Below are 13738 nucleotides of genomic sequence, written 5' to 3' on the forward strand. Positions count from 1 at the left end.
GGAAATATATGGTAAGAACATCTGTGTCCCTACGAGGCTATTGCATCGATTAGTAGGAACTAGATTTATCTTTTGTTACAATTTCTAGGAAACACTCGGAAGTGGATTAAATTTGGGTTGGAGTCGTAATTAATGTAAAACACGGGTCTGTTTTATTTTATTATAAAGTTGAAGTTACAAGACAGATAGTTGGAATCTCAAAGGACCAGGTTCTAAATAAACAGGCTTTTGTTGATTCGGTATGTTTGAAAATAAACGTGTTGCAATCCATCCAGAGCAATTTTCCTAATGATAAATTATTATTAATTTTTCTGACCTATATATATATTTTTGAGCTAAAATTAGGCATACATCAACAAAACCGAGGTATTTTAATGTAAAGGTATCGAAACCTAAGGTAATTATCAAATTTATTACATATCCAGTGCCCATTCTACCAGGTTCCGGGATATTTAAAAATGAATTTGCTGCAACAGAGAGGGAAAATGATGATCTACCAAGCACCTACTAATTCGCAATAATCTCTTTAATGCTTGATACTAACCAACTTATTAAGCACGCAAGCAATTTTTTTTTTAAATATACGATTTTAGTCTTTAATCGGCTTACCAGAACTCCTCTACACACACGATTATTTAATTTACAAGACATTTAATATTATAATTAATAGTGTAATTAAATAATTTGGTTGGTATGTAATAAAACTGAATGGATTTACAGAAAAATTAAAAGATTTTGTTAACAGCATAAAAGTTGTCATACATTTTTATGTGAGGATATTAGCCGTAGTTGTTAAACAAATTAAATTAGCTTACAAAGCGATATAGAAGTATCAAAAATTCCGTACCATATTTAATACTTTTATTTGGACCTTACAAAACTTTTTGTATTTGAAGTGCCAATCTAATTAATGTAAAAACTCGTCCCCATCGCAACCTACCGAGGCCAAATTGACGAACTAATAATATCTGACATAGTGTCCTTAGGCATCCAGATAAACCCCCCAGTGTCGATATCGATTCCTAGCATAGTTGTAACCATCGTTTTGATATTAACAAAATATCAAACGTTTTTTCAATTCTCTTTAATTAAGATTACTAGACAAGCATTTGTCAATAATTAGTTCACGATTGAATGTAACATATTATATATCAAAATTAGTCAAACAGACCATGATGTAAATATTGTGTGCATAATTAAATGTGAACAACAATAATAAGTAATAAAAATATCAAACGATTCAGAAGCTACAATATTAGGTGCTAGCAAGCGCACCAAAGAATATGCAGGGTGTCTTTTGTAAGTTGACATATGCTTGAAACTGGATAAATAAATTTAATCGAGGTAAATGCCTCAAACGAAAAATGTTAGTTTAAAAGACACAAATCTTATACCGACATCGAAATTCGATTTTAGTTTTCAGGTTCAATTCAAACCTCACTCTGATTCATGACTGACACACATTACATTAACGCTTTAAATTAGAAAGTTGTTCTTTATAAATAGACAAACATTTTTTATCAATCAAATAGCTTAGACAGTAATTGATAGCAAAAATCTATATTTTTGCGTGTTTCTTCATTCAATTTGAGCAAAAATGATCTTTATAAACAAACCACTTATTTTGGATTTATTGGCAAATTTTTTTCAAAGAGTTCCTAAATTTCGCAGAAACAATTTTAGGGAATAACACTTTCTATACGAAAAAACAGTTTGGGATGCAAGTTTTCAGTCGATTTTTGCCTAAACTGTACGGCTTACGGAAAAATGTTTCGAACAAAAAATGTTACTTTTTTAGTAAAAAACAACTTTCTTATTTCAAGTATTCATGTATCGATTATCAGTTGTAAAGTAGAGTGAGCTTTTCATTGACCTTGAAAACCTAGGTCGAGTTTAATGTCTGCGTTAGATGTGTGCCTACACTCCTAGCATTTTTCGCAACCAAACTGCCGTAGAAATACTGCCAGCCAAACTGCTAACAAACCGCGTTGCCATTGGATCGCTGGTTATCTTCTAGAGCTTGTTTCTTTAAAATTATCTTAATAGCAGGTAAAAAAAAAGATTTCTTTGACATGCCATCCATTAACAATTTATAATAACTTTCTACATTTTCCCTTACAGAATGCAATTTCCTTCTGATTACGATAAACAATAAAAATTTTTATTTAACTTCAAATTATCATTTCTTAGGTATCGCCTTCATAAACACTACAGCAAAAAAATCTTAACCAAAAGTGCTTTAAAAAAAGTTAATTGTGTTTTATTTTAAAAAGTAAATGAAAAGTGTTACCAAAATGTCAAACCTAATCAAACAAAACGTAACAATCGAACAAAGAAGCAATCAAAGCAGTGCTGCCAATGTATTAATGTGTCGACAATGGTGGAAAGTATGTTGGATGTATGGTGATCAAGAAAAATACTATCGTCAATTGTACGGTCGACGTCAGCAACAGAATGGACAGAATCAGAATAATCAAAAAATTGACTATAGTAATTTATGGCATAAAAATGCTGATAATATCTATCATCATTATACAAATTCTACATCCCCCTACTTTCATTCGAGCGCAGCGGGTCCAATTGTGGATACGGCCGCATCATTATTCGGAATTTATACGGCAGATCATATAAATAATAATACAACGACTACAAATACAAATATTACGGGTTATTATGGCAATAATAGTAATAATATTTATAGTAATACAACAATGCAACATCATAATACATCGAATATGATCACTTCGAACGGTGGTGGTAGAGATGGACCGATGTCACCACATCAAGATGTCTTAACAATGGTAACAATGTTAAGTTCAGCTATGACAACAGCGACAACACAAAATTCACAGATATATTACAACAATCATGACGAGTAAGTAAAATATTTCGTGATAGTTTATCCACTTTTAGGGAATATTTTGAACTAGAAGCATAAATTTTAGGCATATTCCAAACTACTTATAAAAAAATGAAAAACATTTTTATAGCCATTTTTTTCATATGATATTTATTAACATTTTAAAAATGTAAAAAAAAATAAAATTATTCGAAATACAGGCCTATGAAGTGGGGGCTACAAAAAACACACAACACCCTGATTGACTATCCTGCCCTGGTAGTGATTCGATAAAAAAATATTTGAAAAATTGTTAATAAGTATAGATGTCACTATCGTCTGGAGGCCTCAGCCAAAAGAAAAACAAATACATTCACAAAAAGGGGTCGAAATGAAAAAAAAAATTTGTTTTAATACCTTTTTAATGACATTTGTGAATTTTTTAGGATAGAGAGATTTACAAAACTGATTCCCACCAAATTTCAAAAATGTTTTGATATGGTACCTAGTATCTACAGCACTGCATCCTGTAAATGTGGACCGCTATCTGTAAAAGTTCAAAATACTTTTAAAAGAAAATTATATTACCCATTCATTTAATTTGAATTAGACTAACCGAAATTTAATTTACGTCAAAATAATATTTTTATTATGACATTGCAAAATTAATAATAAAATTAAAATTTATTACACATCAAAACACTAGTGAATTGCATATAAATTTAATAAAATAAATAAACAAAAACAATGCAAATTTTTATATCTTTACTTAAATAATTTCTATATAAATACACATATAACTGCTTTAATAATAGTAATTAATCTTCCTGTAAACTAGCAGGAAGTAAAATGTAACATGACTGTCAGAAAAATTAGTTTTTTTTTTATATAAATCAAAATAATAAACATTCTTTTATTAGCAATTAAAGAATTATTTCAAAATGTTTATCAACAAATTTAATTTTACTTCAAGAATTCTTCTTACAAATTGTAGAACTATTTTTTTTACCCGACTGAGCAACGCATAAGAGTGGTAATGTGTTTATCAATCTATGTCTGTTCCTATGTGGCACACTAGAAGACAAACGCGTCGGTCAACTTTTATGATACTTACGTGTATGTATTATATGGGAATATCAGTTATATGCATATGTGTGACATGTATGTATGTGTGATGTGACAGAGTAATCAACACTGTGTATACATGGTTATTCAACAATTAACTCAGTCAAGTGTTTATTTTCATTTTTTTTTTTTTTTTTTTTAATTTGTAATTGTAAACTACTTACCATTTGGACTTAAAAACCACACGTTGAAGTCTCCAATACTGTTGGGATGTAAGATATAAGTTTAAGAGTATAAACATATGAAAAGTACATCTTGTTATAAAGTTACACCTCACCCATTCATTATATTTTTGGACTAAATATTTCCCATTTACGTAGCAACACCTTCCTGAACAACCCTGTACATGAAAATTTCTTAAAAATACCATATAATTAGAAACCATTTGTAGTAAAATTTTTATAATAATTTATTCAACATATGGCCATAATTAGCACACTTTAAGTTAACTTTCCATTCTAAAATTTTTTATTTGTTTTTGTTATAAATTGCTAATAATATACTGGAACCATTTTTTATTTTAAACATTATAATATCAAAACAATTATAGAAATAAAAATTATTAAAATTAACTGAACTTTAAAAAATATAATCAACCGTTACATTTTAGAATAATTTTTTTTCTCCATAATTACCCTACTTTACAAACAAAAAACAAAGCAAATACTTAAAAATTAAATAAAAAATTGTACAATTCCTAATTAATAGTATTTTTTTATTATTTAATTATAGTTAATTTATGTTGTTAGTTTGCATATCGACATTTGTGTTAATTTAAGTTTAATATAATTATGATCAATTTATTTTTTATATATTCACAAGAAATGATTTTTTTTCACATAGTGGTGTACACTTTTGGACAAAAACTTGAATCAGTAACTGATAGGAGTTTGAAGAACTAAAATATCTGATAGTTCTTGTTTGCTTGTTAGCAAAAATTCTATTCTTCCACTCCACGAAAAAATATTTGTTACATTAATTTTGTTAAAACTTGTTAAAAAATGTTTCAAGGTCATTTTCCACCGAAATTAGTCAAAATTCACTGAAAATTTTCGAATTATGCTTTTCATTTTAATACGTGATCGAATAATTCTTATTTACATATATCAGCGGTAGATTTATGCGTAAAATATTTCAAAACCCAAAAACTTGGCTATCTTTCAGACTACAGTTTCGTTTTCCTTGGGTCTTAATTACTTAGAAAAATGATTTCATTGTATTAAATATAAAAAACAGATAAATTGTTTTCTCAGGACATAAAAACTGAGGTCGCGTTCGTAAATGGGCAAAATAGGTAAATTGGATCTTGAGTCCGTAGGACACATATATTATATTATATGGGAATATCAGTTATGTATGTGTGACATGTATGCATGTGTAATGTGACAGTGTAACGAACACAGTCTATACATGGTATTTCAACAATTAACTCAGTCAATTGTTTGTTTTCATTTGTTCTATCTTAAATTTTGATTCCAATTTTGGTCTTTGTAAATAATCGACTGGTTTGAGGCTGAATTTTTGACTTCAAGGTCTTGAGGTCAAAATTTCGAAGGACAGCCATTCTTATCGAATAAATATTAACAAGCGTTTCTTAATTTATTTTACGTTTCAAGAGGCCTTTTATAAAATCAAAAAAAAAATTGTTTCTGATCTTATTTAAAATTCTATTTTAAGTATTTTTAATAGCTGAGTTGGTTAAAATGTAACCAATTCAGCTCGTGGTACTCCTTGGGTAGCGTGTTCGATTACCGCCATCACAACAAAAATTAATTTAATTAATAGTTGTAATGGGCTGGTGTAGCGCATGGTATATGCACTCAGCCTCTCAAACTAATTGATGAGCTGGTAAGTGAAATTATCAGGGGAAAAGGTGGTAAAACACATATATGGTACCACAATGGGCTGTATGGTTTTAGTATCCCTTTCGTGGACAGCCAATATAATCTAACGTAACCTTACATAATGCTCCTGCTTGAACACTTCCTTGTCGGCAGATATGAACACTCTTGACAGGAATTTTTTTTTTTTTTTTTAAATACACCTGTGTGTGAACTAAATCCTCGACCTCTGTTCAATTTTTTAAGTTCATGTGTACATCAATAGAAAATATTATAATTAGCTACCAACTTCTTGAATATTATTTCATTTGATTATATGTTATGTTCCTCTCATAATTAACATCCAAGAGAGAAAAATGAACAATAAAATTAGATAGTTGCTACTGACATTTTGAAAAACTCACGCAACCTTCAAGCAATCTACATATTCTTCTTTTTTTTTAATTTTTTTTTTCTCTTCATGGTACGATGGTAAATTTTTCAATAATTATTTTAAAAAAATATTCTAATTTGAAAATACCTTCAGGTAAACATGAATATTTAAATACCAAATAACGTTTTTTTTTTCTTCGAATGAATATTTTTGTATTTCTATAAATTGCTAAATCCGTTTTGTTAGTATGTGAAAGTGTCAAGTGTTAGTAAGGGTCTCTGATTAGATGTAATTAGTAGTCGGATATGTTTATGACAGTGACAAAGTAGATAATGAGTGTAATTATTCTGATAATGATTCATGAAACTAATTTTGTGTACATAATATACCTGTCAAAACACATTCAACGTGTTTGATTATTCGAATTGATGGCAAAGTAAAATACTATTTTACAAACTATTTGCTAAAAGCACAGCGTTAAAACATTAAAATTCGATCAAAATAAATTTTTTATTAGAATATTCAGAATTATTAGTTCATGAAGTCCCAACAAAGAAAATGTCGGTAGGTCAAAAGGAACAAATAAATGCGGTACAATATTGTTATTTCGTTATTCTAAAAAGAGAACAAAAATTTCCATATCATTGATATTTTTGGTCCCATTGTAGATCTAAAAAATGCAAATACATTACCAGATTAAGGCGTTCGAATAGATAACAAAGCAGCTTTTGCGAAAACCATACCTTCAACTTATTCTTTAACAAAAATTTTCTTAACCTTGGACACCTCTTTCAACATACCTCAAAGCCGTGACGACATTTGAATACAAATAGCTTTTCATCCTACACTTGAAAGAACGAAATGTCCGTTGTCCGACATATTAAAAATGAAAATTTTTTAGATGTTGGGGGCAAACACCCCACTTTGTTGCGTATTAAACAAAATGATTTTCTTTTTTTTTAAGTTCCCAGAGGAAATGTAATGGGGCCTATTTTGAAAATCTAGAGTTTTACATATTTTCGCGGTTTCAAGGCCGCAATATCCGAATTAAACCTTTTTAATGTGATGTGACGTATGTGCGTATGTTCGTATGTTCGTTTATATTCTTAACACGTGACTGGGCTTATTCAACGCGTAGTTGCACATTTAAGAACTGAAAGAGTTTTCAACAGAATTATTGAGCCGTTTTTATTGGTAATAAAAAAAAACTGGAAAAAACTGAATAAACAGAATCTGAAAAGTAGATAAAACACACCATTTATCTATGGAGATAATGATCGTTCCAGCATAAACTGCAATACATTCGAAAAATAATCTATGAAGGCTAACAAGACCTTCTTTTAATATTTTCCCCCCTCCGGAAGTTAGTCCTGTAGTAGTAGTGGACTACAGAAGTCGCACTCACACGACTTCAGTACCACACTGACTATGTACTGCACACTTATTTATATAAATCTAATCTTATTTGAATATTACCGGTCCTAAATAGACACCGCTTCTTAGCAATCTCTTAGATTTCCAACAGTTCTGAAAGGTACATTTCTTTCTTTTTTCAATATTTTAAAGTTTCTTAACTCGAACGAAATTAATTTTTTATCCAATCTTAACTAAAGTATTATATTGATTAGATTACACTGAAAGTGTCATCGTAAATCAACGCGTATATAATAGAATAAATAAAATTTAAAAAAAAAAAAAAACTATGAATATATTTTATATTTAATTCTTATTATAGAAAGGGTTTATTTAAATAATAACTTTTTGAATATTAATAACATATGTTGTTGCTTATTTTAATATTTTGTTATACATACAAGTCATAAATGTTATGCATATACTTAATCTAGAGCATGTTTTCATAATCATAATAACAGATAATCGTTTCCTTTGGATGTCGATATATTTATTATATGTACTGTAATGCACTATCTACTACTCAGTTCAAATATGCTTCAGGGTTTCAGCAATAAAATTATGTACGTTACTACACTACTGTCGAAAAGTTCAAATATAATAGAAAATCCTATAAGAACTATTGTGGAATCTCATATAAAACTGTAAGAGAATCCAAGTCTTTGGCAACTCGCACGCTATCATTTTGTAATTTTTAGAATTTATTTCCATGAATTTTTTCATTTAGCAGTCCCAAGTTAGTTGAAATGCACTATTGTTGAGCTAAATATTTAGAATGGTTAAAAAACCAGCATGCAATATTCTCGATTTGGAATACTTATACCAAGGTAATATTCTCTAAATAAATAACTGATGTTAATCGGATTTTTGTTATTGATTTGTTTATAGCCTGTTAAGTCTAAAAGCATCTGTTGATAAAAGATCTAAAAAAAAAGGATAAAGGGTACTTATTTTGAAAGCAGAAAATCAGAAATTTGGTTTTTTATATCACTACATACAAGGTACAAATGTTGGGAGTGAGTTCTTCGTAGGCAACTGGGTGTTATAACAGTTCCAAATCCAAAATTTTCTACGTTTTACGGGCAATGTTACTTTAGATATACGAGACATCGATCGATAAAAGATAGTTCCATTGACAGGTGCTACAAAATTTCTAAATACATTTCAACATGATACGGCTTATAGTTTTTCAGCTAAGCAAAATCAATCATTTTTTAGCGATTATAAACTTTTTTTTTCTTTGTGCATACAATTAAAAAACTACCTTTGTAATCTGCACGTGCTTTAGCCCTGTACTTATTTCCGGTAAAATTAACTCCTTTTTTTAAATTTTATCTTCTGGTGCATAATATTTGAAGATAAAAACTCGCGAACCCGACTAAATTAACTGGATTTTTCAAATTCGGCTTGAATACAAAGTTTTTATTTCAGCGATCTATCTTCAGCGAATGTTTTTTCAAGATTTAAAATGATATATTTATTTGGAATCAAGGGATTCGTTTTCTCTTCACCAAGTACAAAAATAACTTTAAATTTCTAACATCGAAGGCTATTCTATTGCCTAGAGCATATTCTCAATTGCTCTTCTGGTACGTTTATAACCTCCTCTGGCTAACACTCCTGTTTTGTAGATGTAACATTTCGATCAAGCACTTTCTGTTGGTAGTGTAAATAATATCGCTGATATGTTGAAAATTAATTTATATATATAAAATGGTAGATAGATTCTACGTTATATTATTATTGTTATTGCTACACATTTTAAAACGTAACTAACCACAATGTGGGTCGTGTCTTGTGCATTTAAATTACCTGCTTAAAAATTATTTATAATATTTTTATATATAATATGCAGCAGCAATATTATATGTTGGTTAAATAAAAAAAAAATGTATTTAAAAATGAATATTATTATAATAATAGTTTGATCAAAATTAATATTCAAATTTTCAAGGTCATTCAAGAATATGTATTCAAATATTTTGAATAATAAAATACAGCCCACCAATACAATTTTTTATTTAAGAAAAAATTAGTTGTTTAATAAAAACAGTAAAAGTTATTATTTTTACTAATACCGAGACAAATACTCTATTTCACTTTATCAGGCGCTCGAATTTTCTTTTTAATGGGACTCAAATTTATTTCCCTTTTAAAGAGGCGAGTGCTTTAAATTTTCATGTAGATATTACAAACACCTTGCTCACAGGAAATTAATTTAATTCTTTTGAAAAGTAATTTATTAACTCCAATTAAAGTTTACAACTAGAAGTTGAAAAAACTTCCAAACAAGCTAAAATCATGACGAGACGAATTACTCAACCGTACTTGTCTATTTTTTTAAACATTCTACTAGGTTTAAAGCCGATAAATACATATTTTCTTCTACTAAGTGTTTTAAAATGAAATATTGCTTTTTTTTTAAATTAATTTTTTGGTATTTTCTAAGCTTGGTTGAACATTTTTGAAGTATATAGATAAACAAACTGCAATTTTTCGTATTTCAAAGTTTTAAATCACATTTTAATAAACATGTATGAATGTTTTCATTACATTAGTTTTAATTTGGCCTCATTTTTTATGGCCCATATTTTGTACTAAAAATTAAATTATAATAGAACTAATGTACCCTTTTTTTTCATTTCTAGGTAAGTGTCTTTTTTAGACCTCAATTTTCAAGTGTCATATTGGTAAGATAATTTGTTATTTTTACTTAAATTTTTGGTAATTAATTCTATAACATATGAAATAACAGAATAGAAAATTTAAAAAAATATAAATTTAAGCATCTTTTGTATTTTTTCGGGCGCATAATTAATCCTCACATGCCAAAGAATATTTATATGTAATCTTCTTTAGTAGGTACTGCCAAATTCTTTAAATTAGTTACAACAGTAATCATGAAAAATTTTCTGTGTTTTTCTTAGATTTGTGTAGTTTTTTTTTGCATCGCACCTTTTTTTCTTGCATAGTATACGTAGTTATTAAAAACCATTTATGCAAAACAAGTATGTAACACAATAAAATATTATTTAAATAGCCCATAGCTGTTTTATCTTTGCATTACAAAGATTTATTGAAATTGAAAAACATTTGCGCAAATCTCTAAAAGAATATCAAAAATAATATAACTGTAACTAAATAATAATAATAATTCTTATCAATAAATAAATAACGATAATGTATCTAATAATTCTCATACAGGGTGACTTCATTCATCGTTCGCCATCTTTTGATTTTTATCTCCTTAAGATTGGTCGAACATTGAGGCAATGTATAAATAAAATCTGAATGTTTAAAATGTTATTAATTGCTATAACCCATACTCATAATTATTTTTTAGAAAAATCAAATGAAGAGTTTTCATAAATTTCAAATGAATGTATACATTTTCGATACCAAGGCTGGAATCAAGCCTAACTTGGCCCAATAATCGTTTGTATTGTCACGCTTGTAATTTCCTAGATAGATGAGATAGTAACATCCAAACAAATATAATTTTACAGTAATAATTTTAGTAAGATTAATTAATTTTATCCAAAAATTAATGTAAACCTATTTCCATGAATATTTGTTCAAGCGTCTTGCATATAAACGAACTATTTAAACTTACATCATACATTCCATTATATAACTAGGTATGTACCATAATTTAATACCATTATTGTTTATATTGATTGTATTTTATAAGCATAGTTAGGAAAGGTTCGGTTTAAATAGGTTAGACTAGGTTCAGTTGACAGTTGTTAAGTTTGTCTTATCTAGGATAGTTATAGATGCATGTACATAAAATATTATATAATTTATATCAAATCCTCTGTCCATTACAATTTTCAATAATAATACAAAACCTAGCAAGTTCTATCTTCCAACACTCATATATGAGTTATAGAAATGAATATGCCACTTCTTAGGTTGCTTCCCAAAAATATTTCCGCTCTATTTCACCGCAAACTTTCAGTTCTTTCTCATGTTTTCGCAAATAATGCCACGGATTCTAAAAATTTTGGTTTATTTCCCTGAAGAATCAAAAGATGATTTTTTAAAATTTACATTACTCCTAACTTGCATCTAATACATTACTTATAGTAAAGAAGTAATTTCACTGAAAGTTTCATTGGACCACAAAATCGATCATACCAAAGGAATATTTCCACAAAATCGCAGTTTAAGCCAAGATATTTTATGTTCTTTATAATCCTTAAAGGTTTTTAATATATTTATAAAGCAATATCTATAAATCATTATTGCTTTCAAACTTTCATCGGTTCTAATAATTCTTCAACAATTTCAGTTGCAAAATTTTCTAAATTTGCTTAATTTGCGCTCATTAAGTCAAATTTTTGAAAGATATCAGTTTTTATGAAATTTTGACAAACTAGTTCGTCATTCTTTTGTGCATGATCTTCTATTCATTTTATACAGTTTTTGAACTGTGAAATAAACGTCCACTACTGTCATTGGTGTCATTGCCCATGAAGTTTCTTTTAATATATAAATGGTCATGCCAATGCGTCGGAATACTGGTAAGCGGCTGCACTCCCCCTGGACCTGGATTAACCGTTGATTTATTTAGCTCAGTATGTGTTTCAGCCAAAATAGTGTTGAATCTACTGAGTTTAAATGTAAAGCCCACCACGTTATACCCTCCACCTCCCTTTCTCTTATTTATCCCCCTTGCATTACACTCAAAATAGGGATAGGGATTGTTTTACTCGGGTAAAAATATACGTACAGCTTTCAATTTTTGTTGTAAATATAAAATAGTCATAACGCATTGAGTTTATCATAAAACCCTGATTGGAGAGATGGCCATTAATTGTATTTCGTTTACCTTTTTTACAGAAATCTTTAATTTATGCTTTACAATGATTTGCACAGATAGCGCAGTTTTTGTATAAACAAAAATTAAACTTTTTATTTCATTTTTTTTTTATATATATCTTTATAAATTATGGCTCATGTGTTATAAATTATGTCTCATTCTGCTGTATATATAGTTATATTATTGTAGAGTTTCATTCAAATCCAGTAAATAGTCTTTGCGTGAAAGCGTAACAAATAAACAAACATGTATATCGGGAAACATATATAAATATATAGGGATAGAGATTGGATAGGATAAGTTAGGATGATTTAAATAGCCCGTTTCACCATGGCCAGTATTAAATCGGGATTTCAAAAAAATCGTAGTATAAAATATTCTGCTTTGACCTCATTAGCGCTATTTCATCGGAAAAGAATGAAGACTTTATTCATCCTGGAGAGGACCTTTCGCTCGTGACGTGCCCTAATAATAAAGTATTGCCCTAATATTGTAACATTGAGTTTTCAATACGTTTCTGCTAGTAGGTTCAGTATATTACAGTAATGATCGTATCTAATAGTAGAAGACAATAGTGTTTATATTTGTTATACTATAATAATATTGAAACTTAGTTTGTAAATTTACTTATCTTTAGATTATATATATAGACAGAGTTATGTAATCAATTGATCGATTAATAATTTACATTATCCAAGTTCATGCTTGACAGTTATTGTATAAACAAGCTCTTCAAATAAATTATGCATTACCATTTCTAGTTACAAATTGTTTTTGGATTATGTAAATATAATCCACTTTCAATATTTGATGAACCTTCTTTATTATTTAGAGTTTCTATATTTGAATTATATCTAATACTAGCAGATGTTGGAAATGATTATCATTAAGATTTGTATGTACTGGTTGTCTATCAAAGATCAATATTGAACTCCGTGGGGTAGTGTGAAGTAATATTATCAAGGTTTCTGGAGTATCAGAAGACATTATCTATAAAATAAGGGCATATTTTTTATCCGATTGTCAAGGAGTGGTTATATTTTTCGCGCGTATATTGAATGTACATTATGGATGTAAATTTCGTAATTACCTCGTATCTTACAAACGGCTCAATCGATTTCTACATCAAAAATCTTTCTAAAGATCAAATCAATGTATACCTCAATATAAAAGAATAACTGATTGACTGGCTGATATACCAATGTCTTATCCAATCTCCTGGGAGTGGATCTGTGAAAATTTGCAGTTGGGCCTCTCTGGCACTGTAGGCGAGTACTAAGGACCTTCTGAAAAACACGTTAACCAATTTTTAAAATTATTTC

At 28.6% G+C, this 13738-nt stretch overlaps 1 protein-coding gene across 2 annotated transcripts in view; it reads left to right on the forward strand.

Moving 5' to 3' along the window:
• LOC123300218 (protein espinas-like) overlaps nucleotides 1-13738 on the forward strand; it is a 632746-nt gene that overhangs the window by 456206 nt on the left and 162802 nt on the right. Inside the window, exon 1 of one of the 2 annotated variants that reach the window (XM_044882746.1) lies at nucleotides 2713-2875. The exons of the other annotated variant lie outside the window; for it this stretch is intronic. Coding sequence (XP_044738681.1) covers nucleotides 2736-2875 — 140 coding nt within the window. The 5' untranslated portion in view covers nucleotides 2713-2735. Of the gene's footprint in view, nucleotides 1-2712; nucleotides 2876-13738 lie in introns of those variants that run through there. 2 annotated transcript variants of the gene reach the window in all.

Source organism: Chrysoperla carnea, chromosome 5 (assembly GCF_905475395.1).
Source record: "Chrysoperla carnea chromosome 5, inChrCarn1.1, whole genome shotgun sequence".
Classification (NCBI taxonomy): Eukaryota; Metazoa; Arthropoda; class Insecta; order Neuroptera; family Chrysopidae; genus Chrysoperla; species Chrysoperla carnea.